This window comes from Lipotes vexillifer, unplaced genomic scaffold, assembly GCF_000442215.2.
Source record: "Lipotes vexillifer unplaced genomic scaffold, Lipotes_vexillifer_v1.1 scaffold51, whole genome shotgun sequence".
In the NCBI taxonomy this organism is placed as follows: domain Eukaryota; kingdom Metazoa; phylum Chordata; class Mammalia; order Artiodactyla; family Lipotidae; genus Lipotes; species Lipotes vexillifer.
Genome location: NW_006786770.1, coordinates 601,474 through 623,227, shown reverse-complemented (window position 1 = coordinate 623,227; position 21,754 = coordinate 601,474). Strand labels below are relative to the sequence as shown.

The 21,754-nt window shown below is 38.9% G+C and overlaps 1 protein-coding gene and 1 pseudogene across 1 annotated transcript in view; one reads left to right on the top strand and one right to left on the bottom strand.

The window, feature by feature from the left end:
* Nucleotides 1-930: 930 nt before the first annotated feature.
* LOC103080597 (chromobox protein homolog 1 pseudogene) lies at nucleotides 931-1,485 on the bottom strand (annotated as a pseudogene).
* A 15,390-nt stretch (nucleotides 1,486-16,875) lies between these two features.
* SLC4A5 (solute carrier family 4 member 5) overlaps nucleotides 16,876-21,754 on the top strand; it is a 98,922-nt gene continuing 94,043 nt past the window's right edge. The window contains exon 1 of the mRNA XM_007459397.1: nucleotides 16,876-16,954. Within this exon, the coding sequence (XP_007459459.1) occupies nucleotides 16,876-16,954 (79 nt within the window). The remainder of the gene's footprint in view (nucleotides 16,955-21,754) is intronic.

The window sequence follows — 21,754 nt, the reverse complement described above, 5'->3', positions numbered from 1 at the left end:
CCCCCCTCCTATACCATCCTCTGCCCTTCCCAAAATACTTCAGCCAGTGGCTTGGGTGGAGAAGCTGATATTTATAACTTCATAATTGGAAAAGAAAGGGTCTTCTTGTCAATTTCAAGAATTATCACCTCTAAGACAGAATGACCTGCCTGCGTATACACTCCAATAAGACTTTTCCTCCTCAACCAGTTTCCATCCCACAGACGACAGCTTTGGTAACTTCTTAACTGGCTTAGTCCTTTGTTGGGAACAGCATTAAGCTCAGGCAGGGAACACCTTGGCTTCTAAGTTTCAGGCATACACAGCTTTTAAACAGTCTCTCACAGTCCTCATTTAGGTTGCCAATGACATTTTTTGAAAGGATGAAATATTCTGGACACAGAACGAAATCATCATTAGTTGTTCTTTCCTTTGTCTCACCACTTCCCCCATCAGGCCCCAAATTTTAACAAAAATGATCCTAACCCATCTCCCTTCTTTCCCACCCCATCCCTCCCACCCCAAATAATACACCAGTAATAGCCAAAAACTACATACATGCTATGCTGTAAAAATGCAGAGTTAACACTATTGGGAAGAAGGCTGTGGGTTGTGGAGATGCTCTTTGAAGATCTATAGTATCTTTTTCTCTCCCACATCCCATTCTGCAAGTTTTGTCCTTCATAGAAAGCCCTTTGCTTTTCTCGGCAAAGTTCAGAATGGGTTGCCTTGAAACACTGACCCTCCTTCCCCTCCACCGGAATGGGTGTGCAAACTATACAGCATGGATTGGCTTTAAAGCACTTGGGCTGCTGTAGGGCATGGAAACTATACTGGCTCTTCAAAGGACATCTTCTCAAGCCACTTCTATGATGTCAAGACAAGTAGAACTCTTTCTTTCCCCACTTGAAACCCACAGTCAGATGTGACAGGGGCTGGTACTCAGGAGAGTTAATTCTTGTCATCTTTTTTGTCATCATCCTCCGAGGGGTAGGAATGCCACATCAGCCTTTCCTCATAGAAGGATATGACAACCTGTGGGCACTTGATATTGGCTTCCTTGGCAGGGACCAGGTCAGCCTCATCAGAGTTTTTCCACTTCATCAGGAACATGAGTTCTCCACTGGAATCTATAGCTCCAATAATCCACTTGGGTTCCAAACCCCGAGCAAAGCCTTGTGGCTTTTCTGACTCTTCTTTCTTCTTCTTGGTTTGCTCTCCTTCCCCTTATCTTCTGAATCAAAATCAGCTTTGCGCTTGCCTCCCTCTGATTTATCTGTCTCGTGCTGTTTTCTGTGACTGCAGGAACTCGGCAATGAGGTCGGGGCAATCCAGGTTTTCTTCTGGCTCCCATGTGTTGTCCTCATCTGAGAACCCCTTCCACTTTAGGAGATGCTCCACTTTGCCCTTTACTACTCGACGGTGGAGAACTTTTTCCACCACATATTCTTCTTCCTCTTCTTCTAGCACCTCCTCCACTTTCTTCTTGTTTTGTCTTTTCCCCATGGTGCCCGCCAGCTTTCTGGTATAAAGGGTGACGCTGCTCAGAGCAGTGCCCTTGAACCCAAGAGGAATCAGTGCCGCGCTACTCCTGTGTCTTGTCCGGCCGGCCAGGCGAGTGGGGACCAGAAAAGCAACAATCCGGTTGACCGCGGTCGAGCCCCTCACTGAAGCGGCGTTCTGCAGGCACCGGCCAACCGCCCTTCCCTCAGCCAAACAAAAGAGCCTGGCACTCTGTGCTGCTGCCACCAGCATCTGGAATTATTTTTAAAAATTGAGGTAGAGGACTTCCTTGGTGGCGCAGTGGTTACGAATCTGCCTGCCAACGCAGGGAACATGGGTTTGAGTCCTGGTTTGGGAAGATCCCACATGCCGCAGAGCAACTAAGCCTGTGTGGCACAATTACTGAGCCTGTGCTCCAGAGCCGGCGAGCCACAACTACTGAGCCCGCGTGTCACAATTTCTAAAGCCTGCGTGCCTAGAGCCCATGCTCCACAACAAGAGAAGCTACCTCAATGAGAAGCCCAAGCACCGCAAGGAAGAGTAGCCCCTGCTGGCCGCAACTAGAGAAAGCCGGTGTGTAGCAACAAAGACCAAACGCAGCCAAAGATAAATAAAATAAATAAAAATTTAAAAATTGAGGTAGAGTTGATTTATAATGTTATGTTAATTTCAGGTGTACCACATAGTGATTCGATAGTTCTAAAGATTATACTCCATTAAAATTTTTTTTTAATAGATTTATTTATTTATTTATTTTGGCTGTGTTGGGTCTTTGTTGCTACTCATGGGCTTTCTCTAGTTGCTGCGAGTGGGGGCTACTCTCCATTGTGGTGCACAGACTTCTCATTGTGGTGGCTTCTCTTGTTGTGGAGCATGGGCTCTAGGCATGCAGGCTGTAGAGCACAAGCTCAGTAGTTGTGGTGCAAGAGCTTAGTTGCTCCACGGCATGTGAGATCTTCCCGGCCCAGGGCTCAAACCCGTGTCCCCTGCATTGGCAGGCGGATTCTTAACCACTGTGCCATCAGGGAAGCCCACTCCATTTAAAGTTATTATAAACTATTGTGTATATTCCCTATGCCGTACATTACATCCTTGTATCTTATTTATTTTATACCTAGTTATTTTTACCTCTTAATTCTCTTCCTCGATCTTGCCCCTCCCCCACCCTTCTCTCCACTGGTAACCACTAGTTTGTTCTCTGTATCTATGAGTCTATTTCTGTTTTATATTCACTGGTTTGTTTTATTTCTTAGATTCCACATATAAGTGAGAACATACAGTATTTGTCTTTCTCTTTCTGACTTACTTCAGTAAATATAATACCCTCCAGGTCATTCCATGTTATTGCAAATGGCAAATTTTCATTCTTTTTTATGGCTGAATAATATTCCATTGGGCATGTATGCGTGTGTGTGTGTGTGTGTGTGCGTGTGTGTGTGTGTGTTCCATCTTCTTTATCCATTTGCCTGTTGAAGGACACATGGGTTGCTTCCATATCTTGGCTATCATAAATTATGTTGCTATGAACACTGGGGCGCAGGTATCATTTTGGATTAATGTTTTTATTTTCTGTGGATATACACCCAGGAGTAGAATTTCTGGATCATATGGTAGTTTTATTTTTAATTGTTTTAGGAAACTTCAGACTGCACCAATAGTGGCTGCACCAATTTACATTCCCACCAACAGTGCACTAGAGTTCCCTTTTCTCAACATCCTTGCCAACATTTATTACTTGTTGTCTTGTTGACAATAGCCATTCCGACAGATGTGAGGTCATATCTCATTGTGGTTTTGATTTGCATTTTCCTGATGCTTAGTGATATTAAGCACATCTTCACATACTGATTAGCCATCTGTATATTTTCTTTGGAAAAATATCTACGCAGATCCTCTGCTCATTCTGTAATTGGGTGGTTTGTGTTTTTTATATTGACTTGTATGAGCTCTTATATATATTGGATATTAACTCCTTATCAGACATATCACTTGCAAATATTTTCTCCTATTCAGTAGGGGTCCTTTGTGGTTCCATACAAGTTTTAGTATTAGTTGTTCTAGTTCTGTGAAAAATGTCATGAGTATTATGATAGGGATTGCAGTAAATCTGTAGGTTGCTTTGGGTAGTATGGACATTTTAACAATATTAATTTTTCCAATCCATGAACAGGGATATCTTTCCATTTATTTGTATCATATTCAATTTCCTTCATCAATGTCTTATAGTTTTCAGAGTACAGGTCTTTCACCTCTTTGGTTAAGTTTAGTCCTAGGTATTTTATTCTTTTTGATGCAATTGTAAATGGGATTTTCTTTCTTTCTCTTTCTGATATTATTAGTGTATCGAAAAACAACAGATCTGTATACTCTGTATGACAGACTCTAGGCCCATCCACATCTCTACAAATGACCCAATTTTGTTCCTTTTTATGGATGAGTAATATTCCATAGTATATATGTACCACATCTTTATCCATTCATCTGTTGATGGACATTTAGGTTGCTTCCATGACCTGGCTAATGTAAAGTGCTGCAATGAACATTGGGGTTTATGTGTCTTTTTGAATTATGGTTTTCTCAGGGTATATGTCCAGTAATGGGATTGCTGGGTCATATGGTAATTCTATTTTTAGTTTTTTAAGGAACCTCCATACTGTTCTCCAGAGTGGCTGTATCAATTTACATTCCCCTCAGCACTGCAAAAGGGTTCCCTTTTCTCCAAACCCTCTCCAGAATTTATTGTTCGTAGATTTTTTGATGATGGCCATTCTGACAGATGTGAGGTGATACCTCATTGTAGTTTTTTTTTTTTATCCAAATCTCATCTTTTTTTTTTTAACGTCTTTATTGGGGTATAATTGCTTTATAATGGTGTGTTCGTTTCTGCTTTATAACAAAGTAATCAGTTATACATATACATATGTTCCCATATCTCTTCCCTCTAGCGTCTCCCTCCCTCCCCCCTCCCTATCCCACCCCCTCATTGTAGTTTTGATTTGCATTTCTCTAATAATTAGTGATACTGAGCATCTTTTCATGTGTTTGTTTGCCATCTGTACGTCTTCTTTGGAGAAATGTCTGTTTAGGTCTTCCACCCATTTTTTGATTGGACTGTTTGTTTTTCTGATGTTGAGCTGCATGAGATGTTTGTATATTTTGGAGATTAATCCTTTATCAGTTGCTTCACTTGAAAATATTTTCTCCCATTCTGAGCATTGTCTTTTAATCTTATTTATGGTTTCCTTTGCTGTGCAAAAGCTTTTAAGTTTAATTAGGTCCCATTCATTTATTTTTGTTTTTATTTTCATTACTCTAGGAGGTGGGTCAAAAAAGATCTTGCTGAAAAAAAAAAGAGAAAGATCTTGCTGTAATTTATATCAGAGTGTTTCTCCTATGTTTTCCTCTAAGAATTTTATAGCTTCTGGGCTTACATTTAGATCTTTAATCCATTTTGAGTTTATTTTTGTGTATGGTGTTAAGGAGTGTTCTAATTTCATTCTTTTATGTATAGCTGTCTAGTTTTCCCAGCACCACTTAATGAAGAGACTGTCTTTTCTGCATTGTATATTCTTGTCTCCTTTGTCATAGATTAGGTGACCATAGGTGTGTGGGTTTATCTCTGGGCTTTCTATCCTATACCATTGATATCTATTTCTGTTTTTGTGCCAGTACCATACTGTCTTGATGACTGTAGCTTTGTAATATAGTCTGAAGTCAGGGAGCCTGATTCCTCCAGCTCCATTTTTCTTTCTCAAGATTGCTTTGACTATTCAGGATCTTCTGTGTTTCCATACAAACTGTAAAGTTTTTTGTTCTAATTCTGTGAAAAATGCCATTGGTAATTTGATAGGGATTGCACTGAATCTGTAGATTGCTTTGGGTAGCATAGTCATTTTCACAATATTGAATCTTCCAGTCCAAGAACATGGTATATCTCGTCATCTGTTTGTGTCATCTTTGATTTCTTTCATCAGTGTTTTAGTTTTCTGAGCACAGGTTTTTGCCTTCTTAGGTAGGTTTATTCCTAGGTATTTTATTCTTTTTGCTGCAGTGGTAAATGGGATTGTTTCCTTAGTTTCTCTTTCTGATCTTTCGTTGTTAGTGTATAGGAATGCAAGAGATTTCTGTGCTTTAATCTATCCTTTTAAATTTGTTGAGACTTGTTTTGTGATCTAGTATGTGATCCATCCAGGAGAACATTTCATGTGCACTTGAAAAGAATGTGTATTCTGCTCTTTTGGGATGGAATGTCCTATAGATATCTATTAAGTCCAACTGGTCTAATATGTCATTTAAGGCCACTGTTTCCATATTGATTTTCTGTCTGGATGATCTGTTCATTGATGTAATGTGTGTTAAAGTCCTTACTATTTTTGTATCACTGTCAGTTTCTCCCTTTATGTCTGTTCATATTTGCTTTATATATTTAGTGCTCCTGTATTAGGTGCATATATTTACAAATGTTATATCCTCTTCTTGTATGGATCCCTTTTTCATTATATAATGTTATTCTTTGTCTTTTATCATAAACTTTTTTTAGGGTCTACTTTGTCTGACATAAGTATTTCTACCCCAGCTCTCTTTTCATTACCGTTTGCATGGAATATCTTTTTCCATCCTCTCACTTTCAGTCTTTGTGTGTCTTTAGCTTTGAGGTGAGTCTCTTGTAGGCAGCATATAGATGGGTCTTTCTTTTTAAATCCAATCAACTACCCTACATCTTTTTTTTTTTTTTTTTTCAGTACATGGGCCTCTCACTGTTGTGGCCTCTCCTGTTGCGGAGCACAGGCTCTGGATGCACAGGCTCAGTGGCCATGGCTCATGGGCCCAGCCACTCTGCAGCATGTGGGATCTTCCCAGACCGGGGCATGAACCCATGTCCCCTGCATCGGCAGGTGGACTCTCAACCACTGCACCACCAGGGAAGCCCTACCCTACGTCTTTTGATTGAAGCTTTTAGTCCATTGACATTTAAAGTAATTATTAATAGGTGTGTATTTATTGCCATTTTGTTACTTGTGTTCTCGTTGTTTTTGTAGTTCTTCTCCATTCTTTTCTTCTTCTTTTAGTCTTATCCCTTGTGGTTTAATGATTTTCTTTAGTGTTATGTTTGTGTTCCCTTCACTCTAGTTTTTATCTATTATACGTTTTTTTCTATTACAGGTTTTTTTTGTGTGTGTGGTACATGGGCCTCTCACTATTGTGGCCTCTCCCGTTGTGGAGCACAGGCTCCGGACACACAGGCTTAGCGGTCATGGCTCATGGGCCTAGCTGCTCCACGGCATGTGGGATCTTCTTGGACCGGGGCACGAACCCATGTCCCCTGCATCGGCAGGTGGACTCTCAACCACTGCGCCATCAGGGAAGCCCTATTACAGGTTTTTGATTTGTGGTTACCATAGGGTTCATATATGTTGACCTATAACTATATCTCCTTGTTTTAAACTGGTAATCATTTCATTTTAAACACACTCTAAAAGATCTACATTTTTCTACTCCCCCACCATGTTTTGTGTTTTGGGTGTCATATTTTACATCTTCATGTCTATGCCTTAACTGTTTATTATGGTTATAGCTGATTTTTACAATTTTTGTCTTTTAACCTGCATGGTAGGTTATTTAAATGATTGATCCTCAGCCTTTACTGTATAGCTGCCTTAGCGTTTACTGTATAGTTGCCTTTACCAGTGGGATTTTCCCTTTCTGTAATTTATTTCTTGTTGTAGCCTTTTCTTTTCTACTTAGAAAAGACCCTTTAACATTTCTTTTAAAGTCAGTTTAGCATTGATGAACTCTTAGTTTTTGCTTGTCTGAGAAGCTCTTTATATTTCCTTCAATTCTGAATGATAACCTTGCTGGGTAGAGTGTCCTAAGTTGTAGGGTTTTTTCCCTTTCAGAACTTAAACTATATCATGCCACTCCCTTCTGGCCTGCAAAGTTTCTGCTGAAAATCAGCTGATAGCCTTCTGGGGCTTCTCTTGTATGTGACTCCTTTTTTCTTGTGGCCTTTAGAAGTCTCTCTTTAAATTTTTGCCATTTTAATTATAATATGTCTTGGTGTGGGTCTCTTTAGGTTTATCTTCTTTGGGACTCTCTGTGATTTCTGTTCCTGGATATCTGTTTCCTTCCTCAGGTTCAGGCAGTTTTCAGCCATAATTTCATGAAACACATGTTCTACCTTTTTCTCTTTCTCTTCTTCTGGGACCCCTATAATGCGAATATTAGTATGCTTGATGCTGTTCCAGAGGTCCTTTAAACTATTCTCCTTTTTAAAAATTTGTTTTCCTTTTTGCTCCTCTGATTGGGTGATTTCCATTATTTTATCTTCCAGATCACTTTTATGTGTTTTACTGTATCACCTAATCTGCTATTAATCCCTTTTAGTGGCTTTTAATTTCAGTTATTGCATTCTTCAGCTCTCCCTGGTTCTTTTTTATATTTTCTAGTTCTTTGTTAAAATGCTCACTGTGTTCATCTATTTTTATCCCCAGTTCATTTACCATTTTTATTCTTATTGTTTTGAACTTTTTATCAGTAAATTATTTAGTTCTGTTTCATTAGGGTTTTTTCCTGTTTTTTTTCTCTTATTCTTTCATTTGAAACATAATCTCCTGTCTTCTCATATTGCTTATCTTTCTCTGTCTTTATGAAATTAGGTGAACAGTTACTTATCCTGGCCTTGAAGGCATGTCCTTGTGTAGGAGCTCCCTATGCAGCCTTTGTGTGCCCAGTGGCTTTGGTGGGAGAGCTGGATCTGAAGTAAGTGTGGGCAGTATCTTCCCAGGGTGTGCTGGCAACCACAGCCGTGGTGGGAGGTAGGGATGGAGTTGGAGGGGCTAGAGCCAGAGTCTGGTTGAAGCCATGGCTTATCCTATGCTCAAGCAGGAACCCTGAGGAAGTTGTTTATCCCATGTGTGGTGGCCTTCACTGAAGACATGCCTGGGATCTGAGGGCTTGGGACTGCACTTCTGTGCTGGTTTCATTCTTTCCCCAGTGTGCACACCTTGGTTATAGGCTGGGTTGGGGCTGGTGGGTTTGGTGCCACACCACTGGGATGGCCCTGCACCCTCTCAAGTGTGCACAGAGATGTGTGCCTCAGCAATGGTGGTCTCTGCCCTGGAGCGAGCTTCACCCCTTCCAGGTGTGCAGATCCTGAGCAGATTGCTTCTCCTCCCTTCCTACAAGATTCCATGTGGATCTTTCTTTACAACTTGGTTGTAGAAGAGCTGTTTTGCTAGTCCGCAGGTCAAGTTCAGTAAGATTCATTCTTTATATAGTTGCAGGGTTTTTTGTTTTGTTTTTGGCCACACTGTGCAGCATGCAGGATCTTAGTTCCCCGACCAGGGATCGAACCTGTGCTTCCTGCAGTGGAAGCATGGAGTCTAACCACTGGACCATCAGGGAAGTCCCTATACAGTTGTAGTGTTTTTCCCCCCCCACTGAGGAAAAATTTTAATGTAATAAATATTCTGAAGGCAGTTCATTTGTTGGTTCATAAAGTTAGTAAATATTTCTTTTTTTCTGAATTTTATTTTATGTATTTTTTTATACAGCAGGTTCTTATTAGTTATCCATTTTATACATAATAGTGTATATATGTAAATCCCAATCTCCTAATTCATCACACCACCACCACCCCCTGCCACTTTCCCCCCTTGGTGTCCATACGTTTGTTCTCTACATCTGTGTCTCTGTTTCTTAGTTGTAGTTTTGATGTGTTCATGGGAGGAGGTGAGCCCAGTGTCTTCCTGCCTGCTATCTTGATCTCTCACTTGGAATTCTTTTAGGTGTTTTTGTTGGTTACCTACACCCCTCTAAAATAATAATAATAATAATAATAATAAATCTCCTGCTAGTTATCAAAGTTAGATATCAGTCACCTACAGGTGACTATTTAACTATCATACACAACACCCATCTCCTCTTCTTTATACTTCCAATGTAGATATATCATTGCTGTTTTTAGTTAAAAATCAGTGTTTATGCTCTTATGATTATGTATATACCATAATCACATTTTATTTCTTACAGTTTTAATTTTCCTTGGTGTTTCTAATTGCCTTTCTTTTTCTTTGCACTTTCTTTTTTTTTTTCATTTTTAAATTTTACTTATTTATTTTTTGGCTGCTTTGGGTCTTCATTGCTGTGCGCAGGCTTTCTATAGTTGCGGCGAGTGGGGGCTACTCTTTGTGCAGTGTGTGGGCTTCTCATTGTGGTGGCTTCTCTTGTTGTGGAGCACAGGCTCTAGGCATGTGGGCTCCAGTAGTTGTGGCATGTGGGCTCAGTAGTGTGGCTCGCAGGCTCTAGAGTGCAGGCTCAGTAGTTGTGGCACACGGGCTTAGTTGCTCTGTGGCATGTGGGATCTTCCCGGACCAGGGATCAAACCTGTGTCCCCTGCATTGGCAGGTGGCTTCTTAACCACTGCGCCACCAGGGAAGTTCCCCTTTGCACTTTCTGTCTTTGTCACTTCCTTAAGTTGTTCCAAATTCTCAAAGAGTGTATTAAGTCTCTTGAATTTCATCTTTTCCTTGGTGGCTCCTTCTGAAACCTCATTTTTAGCTATTTTGAGGACTGACTGCTCTCTAGGGCTACATCACAGCTGTTGTCCAGGGACCTTCCTTCATTATTCTTCTGTTTCAACCTCTCTCTCCTGGATCCCATTGTCTTCCCCTTCTTTGTTAATGGAGGTAATATATATTATACATACATAACTTCCTAAGAAGATATGAGAGAGAAGTGAAATTATTTTTTGCATATCCTAAACTGTCTTCTACCCTCACTCTTGACTGGTGGTTTGGCTGAATAGAGAATGCTAGGCTGGAAACTATTCTCCCACAGAATTTTGAAGGCATTGGTCCGGCATCTTCTCTTGTCTAAGTTCCTAAAAAGCAGTCTTCTGATAGTCTGATTTTTATTCATTTATAGGTGACCTGTTCCTGTTTCTTTAAAAGTTTTTAGGATTTTTCTTTTCTTCACACTTAATATTCTAAAATTTCATACTGACATATCAAAGTGTGAGGATATTTCTTCCCAATCATTCTTTGTGTAGAGTACTCAGTTGGCCCATTTTATTTGAGACTACTATGTCATAGTGTTGGGGAATTATCTTATTTATTTTAAAAATTAAAATTTTAATAATAAAATATTTCAAACCTGTAGAATGATAGTTATATGTCATTGTCCAGAATTAGCAGATGTTAACATTTTATCATATTTGCTTCATATCTATATCTATCTATCAAAGATACAGCTGAAACATCACCATTAAACCTTACCTGTCCCCAGAAGTAACCTGAAGTTAGTGTGTCTCATTCCCATGCATGATTTTATGCTTCTATTACTTATAAATATAGCAATAAATAACATTGGCAGTGTTTTGTGCGTTTTAAAGTTTTATATAAATAATGTCATTTTGTTTGTATCTTTTTACAACTTGCTTTTCTTATTCATTATGTTACTGAGATTTCTACAGGTGATACACAGAGATCTAGTTCATTCATTTAAACTCCCTATAGCTTTCCATTATGTATCAGTTAGGAAGACCTTCAGCTAAAAGTAACATAAAACTTGGCTAGTAGTTTAAATATACTAGGTAGATTTTTTCTTTTCACATAACAGGAAGATCAGAGATAAACAGTCTAGAGCTCAGTGACTTTATTAGGAGCCCAACTTTATTCTAGCCTTCTGCTTTGTCCTTACCCTCTGCCTTTGGTTTTCATACCTGTCACATCATTGTTGCAAGATGACTGCTTCATCTAGAAGTCTCATGCCTAGAGTCTGTGCAGGAAAAAAGGGAAGGTAAAGGACAAAACATGCATTCTAACTGTGTCTGTCACTTTTTATTAGGAAGATAAAAGTTTTCCTGGAAACCCTACTCAGTAGACTTCCATTAAATCTCATTGGCTCGGTAGGATAGGGTCACATGACTACTCCTAAGATCATTTACTGGCCAAGGGCCATAAGATTACAATGAATGGTTTAGACAGATCACAGTTTATGTCTGGGGTTGGGGAAGGTATATATGGCAATCAAGGGCCCTGTGTCTCTATCTGAGGAAAATGGGGTTCTATAAACAGGCAAGGAGAGGAAGGAACGAACGTTGGAAAGTGTAGCAGACACTTCTAGATGAGCACCCAGTGCCCATTCTCCCTGGTTTCCTTACTAGCAGAACCCAATCTTATTTTCCCAGAGTCTTTTAATTCAGGTGTGGTTTTGAGTAACAGAAAAGTTAACTATAAATTTAGTGGTTTAATTTTTCACCATAAAAAGAAGTCCAAGTGTGGGCTGTCCAGTGCTGGTAGAGTGGTTCACTGAAGATGTTAAGGACACAGGCTCCTTCGTCCCCTGTATCCATAGTTAGCATATGGCCTTCACTCCCATGATGACAAGATGGCTGCTGCACTTCCAGGCATCATGTTCCACACTCTAGATATAAGGATAAAATATAATTTGCCAGATATAATACGGTTTACCAGATAAAATACAGTTTTCCCAGTTAAATTTGAATTTCAGATGAACAGTGAATAGATGTTTAGTATAAGTATGTCTCAAATAGTGCATGGGGGGACTTCCCTGGTGGTGCGGTGGTTAAGAATCTGCATGCCAATGCAGGGGACACGGGTTCAAGCCCTGATTGGGGAAGATCCCACACGCCACAGAGTAACTAAGCCCATGCGCCACAACTACTGAAGCCTGCGTGCCTAGAGCCCATGCTCCACGACAAGAGAAGCCACCGCAATGAGAAGCCTGCTCACTGCAATGAAGAGTAGCCCCCGACTGCCACAACTAGAGAAAGCCTGCACGCAGCAACAAAGACCCAACGCAGCCAAACATAAATAAATAAATTAATTAATTAATTAAAAAATAGGACATAGGGTATACTTATACTAAAAATTATTTATTGTGTATGTGAAGTTCATATTTAACCTGGAGAAACTGTATTTTTGTTTGCTAAATCTAGCAACCCTATTCAGGGAGGGAGGGAGAAGAAGGAAACATGAAGGGGGTTTCTTTTGGAGAGGCTTTATCCAGGAAGGGAATCCCTGTGTCCCCTGCATCGGCAGGCGGACTCTCAACCACTGCGCCACCAGGGAAGCCCCACCTATATCTCCTTAGAGAGGGATTGCTGAAGGGCATCTGGGGGAAATGATTATTTTCAGTTGGCCACATTGCTGCCCTGAACAAAATAAGAACAGAAGAGGGGACAGACATCAGGCAGGTAGCTAGCAGTGTCCTCCACATGTGACTCCATGCACACAGCCCCACCTTGTTTCCCCATCATCCCCAAATAGTTATATCCAGTGGGGACATTCAAAATATTTCACAACCAATATGGCACCAACACTAACCAATCAGAATGTTAAGAATGGATACCAGCCACAAACAGAAGCCATACTGGTGCATATTGGAAAACCAACTTGGCTTATATCGTAATTTTTCTTAAAATTAACATTTATTTTTATTTATTATGACTGTAAAAATTTTGCTCACAGCTGACTTGCATAGTGTACCATGATTACTTTTCCTTTCTACAATTCTTTATTCTTGGTAGAATCTCGGTACCCTCTCGAAATAGTCAAATTCATCCAGATAATTGATCAGTTCTAGGTTCTCTTTGGAGACATCCTGTCCAGAGCGTGATCTAAGATGCACCTGTTGCTCCCTGGACTGCTGCACAGCTCCCCTCCTAGGACCTACCTGTGCCAGTCTTTTGTGGTGAATCCCATTTCCCAGATGCCATATTCCTTTCTTTGATGTTCCTTCATCTTGCTTCAATCACTTCCTGAGAAAATTTTTGAGACATTTCATGCCTGAAAATGCCCTTATTCTACTCTCACATTTGATTGATAGCGTAGTTAGGACTGAAATTCTAGGTTGGAAATAATTTTTCCTCAGTTTTGAAGGCATGAATCCCTTGTCTTATAGCTTCCACTGTGGCTATTCAGAAATCAATGCCAGTTTTCATGGTGGATTCTCTGTAGGTGAATTATATTCTTATTCTGGAAGCTTTTAAGGTCTTCTCTTTATATGTAATATTCTAAAACTTCATGGTGATGTGAGTTGGAGTGGATTTTTTGTATGTATGTATGTATGTACGTATGTATTTTTGGCTGTGTTGGGTCTTCTTTTTTGCTGCACGTGGGCTTTCTCTAGTTGCGGAGAGCGGGGGCTACTCTATTGCAGTGCACGGGCTTATTGTGGTGGCTTCTCTTTGTTGCAGAGCACAGGCCTTTGGCGCATGGACTTCAGTAGTTGTGTCTCACAGGCTCTAGAGTACAGGCTCAGTAGTTGTGGCTCACGGGCTTAGTTGCTCCATGGCATGTGGGATCTTCCCTGACCAGGGCTCCAACCTGTGTCCCCTGCATTGGCAGGAGGATTCTTAACCACTGAACCACCAGGGAAGTCCTAGAGTGGATTTTTTTTTCAGCAGCCCCTTTCAATCAGGAGAGTCAAATCCTTCAGTTCTGGGAAATGTTCTTATGTCATTTTCTTAATAATTTCCTCTATGGGGCTTCCCTGGTGGCACAGTGGTTGAAAGTCCACCTGCCAATGCAGGGGACACGGGTTTGTGCCCCGGTCCGAGAAGATCCCACATGCTGCGGAGCGGCTGGGCCTGTGAGCCATGGCCGCTGGGCCTGTGCGTCCGGAGCCTGTGCTCCGCAATGGGAGAGGCCACAACAGTGAGAGGCCCGCGTACCGTTAAAAAAAAAAAAAAAAGAAAGAAAGAAAAGTAATAATAATAATAACTTCCTCTCTACCATTTTTCCTGATTTCTCTTTCAGAAACTCCTACTACTTTGATTTTGGAACCCCTGGATAGATCCCCTGATTTCTTTGTCTTTTTCCTAATATTTTTCTTTGTATTTGTGCTCTATTATCTGATGTATTTTTTCAACTTCATGTTCCAACTCTTGTACTGAAATTTTTCTTCTAACATCTCTTTAATTTCCAAGAGTTCTTTCTTATTCTTTAAAAGTTCCAGGTTTATAGCATTCTGCTTTTCTTTTTGTCATGGATACAGTGTTTTTTTTCTAGTCCACTTGAAGATGTTAATTATATGGTTTTTAAGTGGTTCTTTGGCTGCTTGCAGTGCTCCTGTTTTCTTGGACTTTGTCTTTTCCTGTTTGTTTTGGTCTCTGTCATTCTGGTGATTCTGCTGGCCATCATAATTTGGAGTGGAGCTTCTAAACAGCTGTTTGGCAGCCTGGACTTCTTGAACGATAGACTCAAGGTGGGCAATTGGGTGGAGTCCTAACCATTTTGTTAAAGATCTCCAAAATGTCAGAATCTTTAAGTCCTCCAGTCTCCTACCTGGAGTGTGTAAGCTTCATTACTGTTCTAGGAGAGGGCTGAGTGGCTCACTATCTTTAATTAAATCCTTTTTTCCCCCAGTGAAATGACATCTTCTTGCTCTCAACTATCCAAGGGCCATCTGAGTTAACTTTCCCATCTTCTGGGATAGGGGAGCCATTCTAGGAGACTGAACCTAGGAGCGAAATCTGAGGGTTTAAATTAGTCCTTATGAAGATTTTCAACCAACTCTCCTGTTTTCGGCCCCATCCTCTATCCTGGTGTTCAGGTGTAACGACTACCTCCAACTCCCCTTTCTCTACTTTTGAGAACAATTTTGTATAAGTTAGAGACTATATATACTTGAAGGTTCAGATAAAACATTAAAAAAAAACCCTCTATGCTTCTGGTGTTTATTTTTCTTTTCATTACAGAACATTTTCAAACTTAATAAAAATAGAAAAAATAATATGATGATTCTTTTGTCCCTACAAAGCACCTTCAATAATTATCAATATATGACTGGTTGTGATGCCTTTCCCGTAACCATTTCAGTTACTGGTTAATTCGGAGTTTCTATTTTTTTAAAGTTATTTGATCATTTCTATTACTTTTCTAATCAACTATCTGTTTATTAGCCTTGTGACTAAGAGCTATAGTTCCACAAACTGGCAGTCTGGTTTGAATTGCTGTTCCCCACTTTGAGCAGTCAATTACACCTTCTGTGCCTCAGTTTCCTCATCTGTAAAATGGGAACAACAGTGTTGCTTATAGTGAAGATTCAAGTAAGTCATACATGCAGAGCAGAGCATTTAAAATAATGCCTGGCACATTGCAACAGTAGCTGTTATTATTATCTAATTTAAAACGTATTGGCGTGAAGTTTTTCATGGCGTTCACTTATAATTTTAAAATTCTCTACTATATTTTTAGTTACATCCCTTTTTCATTCCAAATGTTGTTTACATATGAATATTCTCTTTTCTTATTGATTAGTCTTGCATGGTTTGCCTATTTTAATAACCTTTTCAAATAATTGCCTTTAAATTTATTAACCATCTCTATGCTCAGTTGTTTTCTATTTCATTATTTGTTGCTTTCATCTTTTATATTTATGTTCTTCTACTTTCTTTTCTCTCTCGTTTTTTTCTAGGTTCTTTAGTTAAATGCTTATCACATTTATTTTCCTTCTACTTTCCTCTCTCCCTCCCTCTTTCTTTCCTTTCTCCCTTTTTTCTCAAAGTATATTGTAACCCACAAGTTTCAAGTTGTAATTCAAGTCTAAATATGTAATAAGTTCCATTGCGATTTCCTGTTAAGCCCATCATTAGAAATTATTTTTAGTTTCCAAATATATGTATATATAATATATTTATTATACACATATATATATATAAGTATGTATTTATATATTTATTTATATATATAGTCATTCCTTGGTATCTGTGGGTGATTTGTTCCAGGACTGCCCACTCCATACCAAAATCTGTGATGCTTAAGTCCCTTATATGAAATGGCATAGTATTTGTGTATAAACCAAGGTACCTCTTCCTGTATGCTTTAAATAATCTCTAGATTACTTATAATACCTAACAATGTAAATACAATGTAAAAAGTTGTAAATACAATGTAATGTTATGTAAATGGTTGTTGGTGTGTGGCAGATTCAAGTTTTTCTTTTTAGAACTTTCTGGAATATTTTTTAAAAATATTTTTGGTTCATGGTTGGTGGAATTCATGGATGCAGAACCCACAGATAATCTGTATAGTTTTGGGTTTTTTTGTTTTTAGTTTTTTTACTGTAGAAGTATGATACAGATTCTTTAAAATTTACTAAGGATTTCCTGAGACCTAGTATATATGCTCTCTTTGTAAATGTTCCATTTGTACTTGAAAAAGAAATGTGTTCTCTTATACATATATATCACCCCAACATATATATATTTGAGCTTCCTCAATTTGTTTATATGTTCTTTTGTCTTAATTTTTTTCATCTGCACTACGGTCTTCTGCTATGAGTATGAATTTGACCATTTCTCCTTGAAATTTTACCTTTTTGTGTCATATACATTTTGAGGCTGTGTTCATCTTTTACTTTATAGTTATGAAGGTGGAGGAGGAAAAGGCTGAGGTAGGGAAGCTGGACCCCCCTAACTACAGGAGGCGATGTCAGGATCAGGAAGGTAAGGTCACCTTGAGAACTTGATGCAAATTCTTGGAGGGTCTGGGAATTCCTTGGATATCCTTATAACAGCCCTTCCAGCTGGGAAAACTAGAGAGTTGGTCCCTTTCCCTGACCCACCCACAGTGTCTCCTCTAGATCTGGTGGGACCAGCCTTAACTATGTCTTAAAGGGACCATGTGGTCATGTTGGAGGCAGGTAACTGGTACTAGGATTACGGCATAGCTTCCCCACCACAAAATTAAACTCACTTATTTTATAAGCTCTACAAATCATAGTACATGCCAAATATCAACTTTTTATAGATTCTAAAAATGGCAGCTCAGGTAAAACCAGTGAAAGAGGATATTGAGTGGGGATATTTTTGTTGCTACAGAATTGCTCACTCAGAGACCCTAAGTATCCTACATTCTACAGAGAAGCAGCCACAGAGTTTATGAAGAGACACTACCCCAGCCCTTTTGGAGGGAGACAGTAATCTTCCTGTCCAGCTGGATGCTTCCTGAGCTGAGGAATGTGTAGAGCCACTCTGGGGCTGTTGATGAAGAAGAATGCAGTGAGGAGCCGGCACTGTCCTGAGCCAAACTACAAGATGTTCACAGTGAGAAGAGAGGTCCTGCAGAGCAAAGAAACAAGCTGGGGGTGGGCTAGTGATTCCCTACAGTTCACCAGCTAAACAGCCACACTCTGATGGTTATAGTGGAGAAAATGAGACAAGTTAGATCCAGGGCAGAAAGAAAATATTTCCCTGACAACCATCCCCTGATCTTTTTTTAAAAAGTGTGCTCTTTGTTTGTATAACCCCTCACAATTCTCAAAATCATGTTCCCATTCACCATTCCATTCTATCTTCTCAAGAACCATGCCTAGCCAGTAGAGAAAGAATTTTTATTCCTGCACTAATTTTTATTCCTGCACTATCAGTGAGAACACTGAGTCCCAGAGAGGCAGATGTGCATGGCCATACAGCAAGTGAAGAACAAGCCAGGGAGAACCCAGGGCAGCTAACTCTTGGTAGAGGCCTTTCTGATACATCTGCTGCTTCTCATTTCCATTCCTGGCCTCAAGGGTGGAGAACAGGAACTCATAATTGAAAGAACCAAATATGCTAAACCTTTAGAGTAGAACTACTTATCTCTAAATATTGGTGACCATGGCTTACCTCAGATTACAGCTTGCTCAGGCTCAGTGTAAGAGAGAGAAAGAAGGAGATGCACCAGCCATTCTGATACTGGTTCACTAGGAAGTGAGGCTGCGCTTCATAAAGTTATCTACCTCAAATTTCTCATTACACCCACGAGAGATTGAGGGTCCAGAAGAGCAAGCAGTAGGATAAGGTGGGGTTGAGCTGGGGTTCTAAAGAGATTTGGACACTGACATCCATGTTACCTTACTCTCCAGTGCCTAGTAATGCACCAGCCAGCATAGACTAACACAGAATCTGCTCACCAGAGTGGGAATTCAACATGTCTCTAAAAGGCCTAGACATGCTTCTTCAAGGTTCAGCTTCATGTGGTTTCAGTGTGATATGTGCAGTCAGTGATGCCCAGGCATCTAGTATGTCAGTTTCAGGAGTTTGAGCCAACAGGCAGCCCTCTCCTTCAAGGGAAACAAACAAACAAACAAACAAAAACAAAACAACTACCCCCCCAAAAAAAAACCCTCACAAAGTTAGTGTAGATCTTGATGTAAGAACACAAAGTCCAATTTCCCACTCTGCTACAGACTTTCAAATTTTAGCTGCTATTCTTGGACTTCAGAAATAGTCATAATGATCAATAGCTGTTGACCAGCCCTAGGGAATATTTTTACAACAAATCAATCAATATGATACACCACGTTAATGAAATGAAGAATAAAAATTATATGATCATCTCAATAGATGCAGGAAAAGCATTTGACAAAATTCAACATCCATTCATGATAAAAAAAAAAAACACTCAACAAACTGGCTATAGAGGGAATGTTCCTCAATATAATAAAGGCCATATATGACAAGCCCATAGCTAACATCATATTCAATGATGAAAAGCTGAAAGCTCTTCTCTAAGATCAGGAACAAAACAAAGATGCCCACTCTTGCCACTTTTATTCAAAATAGTACTGGAAGTCCTAGCCAGAGCAATTAGGCAAGAAAAAGAAATAAAAGGCAAGAAGAAGAAATTTTTAAATTGGAAAGGGAAAAGTAAAACTGTCTCTATTTGCAGATGGCATCATATTATAAATAGAAAATGATAAAAGTTCCACCAAAAAAAACTGTTAGAACTAAAAAAATTATTTTAAATTAAAATTTCAGGATACAAAATCAATATATAAAAATCATTGCATTTCTATACACTAACAATGAACTTTCAGAAAGAGAAATTAAGAGAACAATTCCATTTACAATTGTATCAAAAAGAATAAAATACCTAGAAAAAAATCTAACCGAGGAGATAAAAGATCTGTGCACTGAATACTGTAAGACATTGATGGAAGAAATTGAAGACAACACAAATGCATGGAAAGATATTCCATGTTCATGGACTGGAAGAATTAATATTCTTAAAATGTCCATATTAGCCAAAACAATCTACAGACTCAATGGAATCTCAATCAAAATTTCAATGATTTTTTTTCACAGAAATATAAAAAACAATCCAGAAATTCATATGAAACCACAAAGAACCCTGAATAACCAAAGTAATCTTGAGAAAGAAGAACACAGCTTGAAGATCACACTTCCTGATTTCAAACTATATTACAAACTACTGTATTCAAAACAGTATGGTATTGGCATAAAAACAGACATATAGATCAATGGAACAGAATAGAGAGCCCAGAAATAAACCCACACATATATACAATTAATTTATAACAAATTAATCAATTAATTTATAACAAAGGAGCCAAAATATACAATGGGGAAAGGATAGTGTCTTCAATAAATGATATTGGGAAAACTTGACAGCCACATGCAAAAGAATGAAACTGGACCCCTATCTTACACCATACAGAAAAATCAACTCAAAATGGATTGAAGACTTGAACGTAGGACCTGAAACCATGAAACTCTTAGAAGAAAACATAAGGGGTAAGCTCCTTGACATCAGTCTTGGCAATTATTTTTTTTTAATTTGACATCAAAAGCAAAGTCAACAAAATAAAAAACAAAGTTAAACTACATCAAGCTAAAAAGCTTCTGCACAACAAAGGAAATTATCAACAAAATGGAAAGGTAACCTACAGAATGGGAGAAAATATTTGCAAATCACATATCTGATAAGAGGTTAATACCCAAAATATATAAAGAATTCATACAATTCAATAGAAAAACAAAACAAAACAGAAATACAATTTAAAAATGGAAGAGAAACTGAGTAGAAATTCTTCCAAAGAAAACATACAAATGGCTAACAGGTACTTGAAAATGTGCTCAACATCATTAAATCATCAGGGAAATTCAAATTAAAACCACAATGAGATATCACCTCACAACTGTTAGAATGGCTATCATCTAAGACAAGGGATAACAAATGTTGGCAAGGATGTGGAGAAAAGGAAACCATTGTGCACTGTTGGTGGGAATGCAAATTGGTGCAGACACTGTGGAAAACAGTATGGAGATTCCTCAAAAATTAGTAACAGAACTACTGTATGATCCAGCAATTCTACTTTTGGGTATATACCCAAAAGAAATGAAATCATTATCTTGAAAATATATCTGTACTCTCATGTTCGTTGCAGCATTACTTATAATAGTCAAGACATGGAAACAACCTAAGTGTCCATCAGCAGTTGAATGGTTAAAGAAAATATGATATACATATGAATATTATTCAGCCATAAAAAAGAAAGAAATCTTGTTGTTTGCAACATGAATGGACCTTGAAGACATTATGCTAAGTGTCTTAGACAGAGAGACAAATACTGTATGATCTCACTTATACATGGAATCTAAAAATCCAAACTCATGGAAACAGGGAATAGGTTGGTGGTTACCAGAGGCTGGGGGTGGGATGTGAGGAATTGGGTGAAGGTGGTCAAAAGGCACAAACTTTCAGTTATGAGATAAATTAGTCATGGGGATGTGATGTACTGTATGGTGACTGTAGTTAACAATAGTGTATTGTATGCTTGAAAGTTGCTAAGAGACTAAATCTTGAAAGTTCTCATCACAAGAAAAAAATTTGTAACTATGTGTGGTGATGGACGTTAACTGAACTTATTGTGGTAATCATTTTGCAGATATATGTATATCAAATCATTATGTTGTACACCTTAAATTAATACAATATTATATGTCAGTCACAACCCAAGTTACAAAAATAATAGGAGAAACTTGAGGTGGCATATGGTAGGGTACATGGAACTTCATGTATTATCTGCTCAATTATTCTGTACATCTAAAATTGTACTAAAAAGACTATTAATTATTTTTAAAATTGTTGACCAACTCAAGACAATACGGATGAGAAACTGGTGGCAGAATGTCCTTCCTGAGGTCTGAGGGAATTCTAGCTGCCTCTTTGTATACAGAGTTAGTGGGGGATTTACATAGCAGCCAGGCTTCTTAGTGGAATTCTGAATTAGGGTTTTTGGTAGCTCTAGTTCTTGAAAATTCTGGTTTACAAAACCAGCTTTGAGAAATCCTTAATAACTCACTTCTCTGATGAGTAGTAGTTCACACAGTCCTTGGTTGTTAGTAAAAATGGCCCTTGATGGAAATGCATACGGCTTTCCCATAACAATTGAAGCCGGGGCTTGGCATTTTGAACTAAATCTGTGACCCACCGAGGGGCTCTCTCCTGGACCATGTATC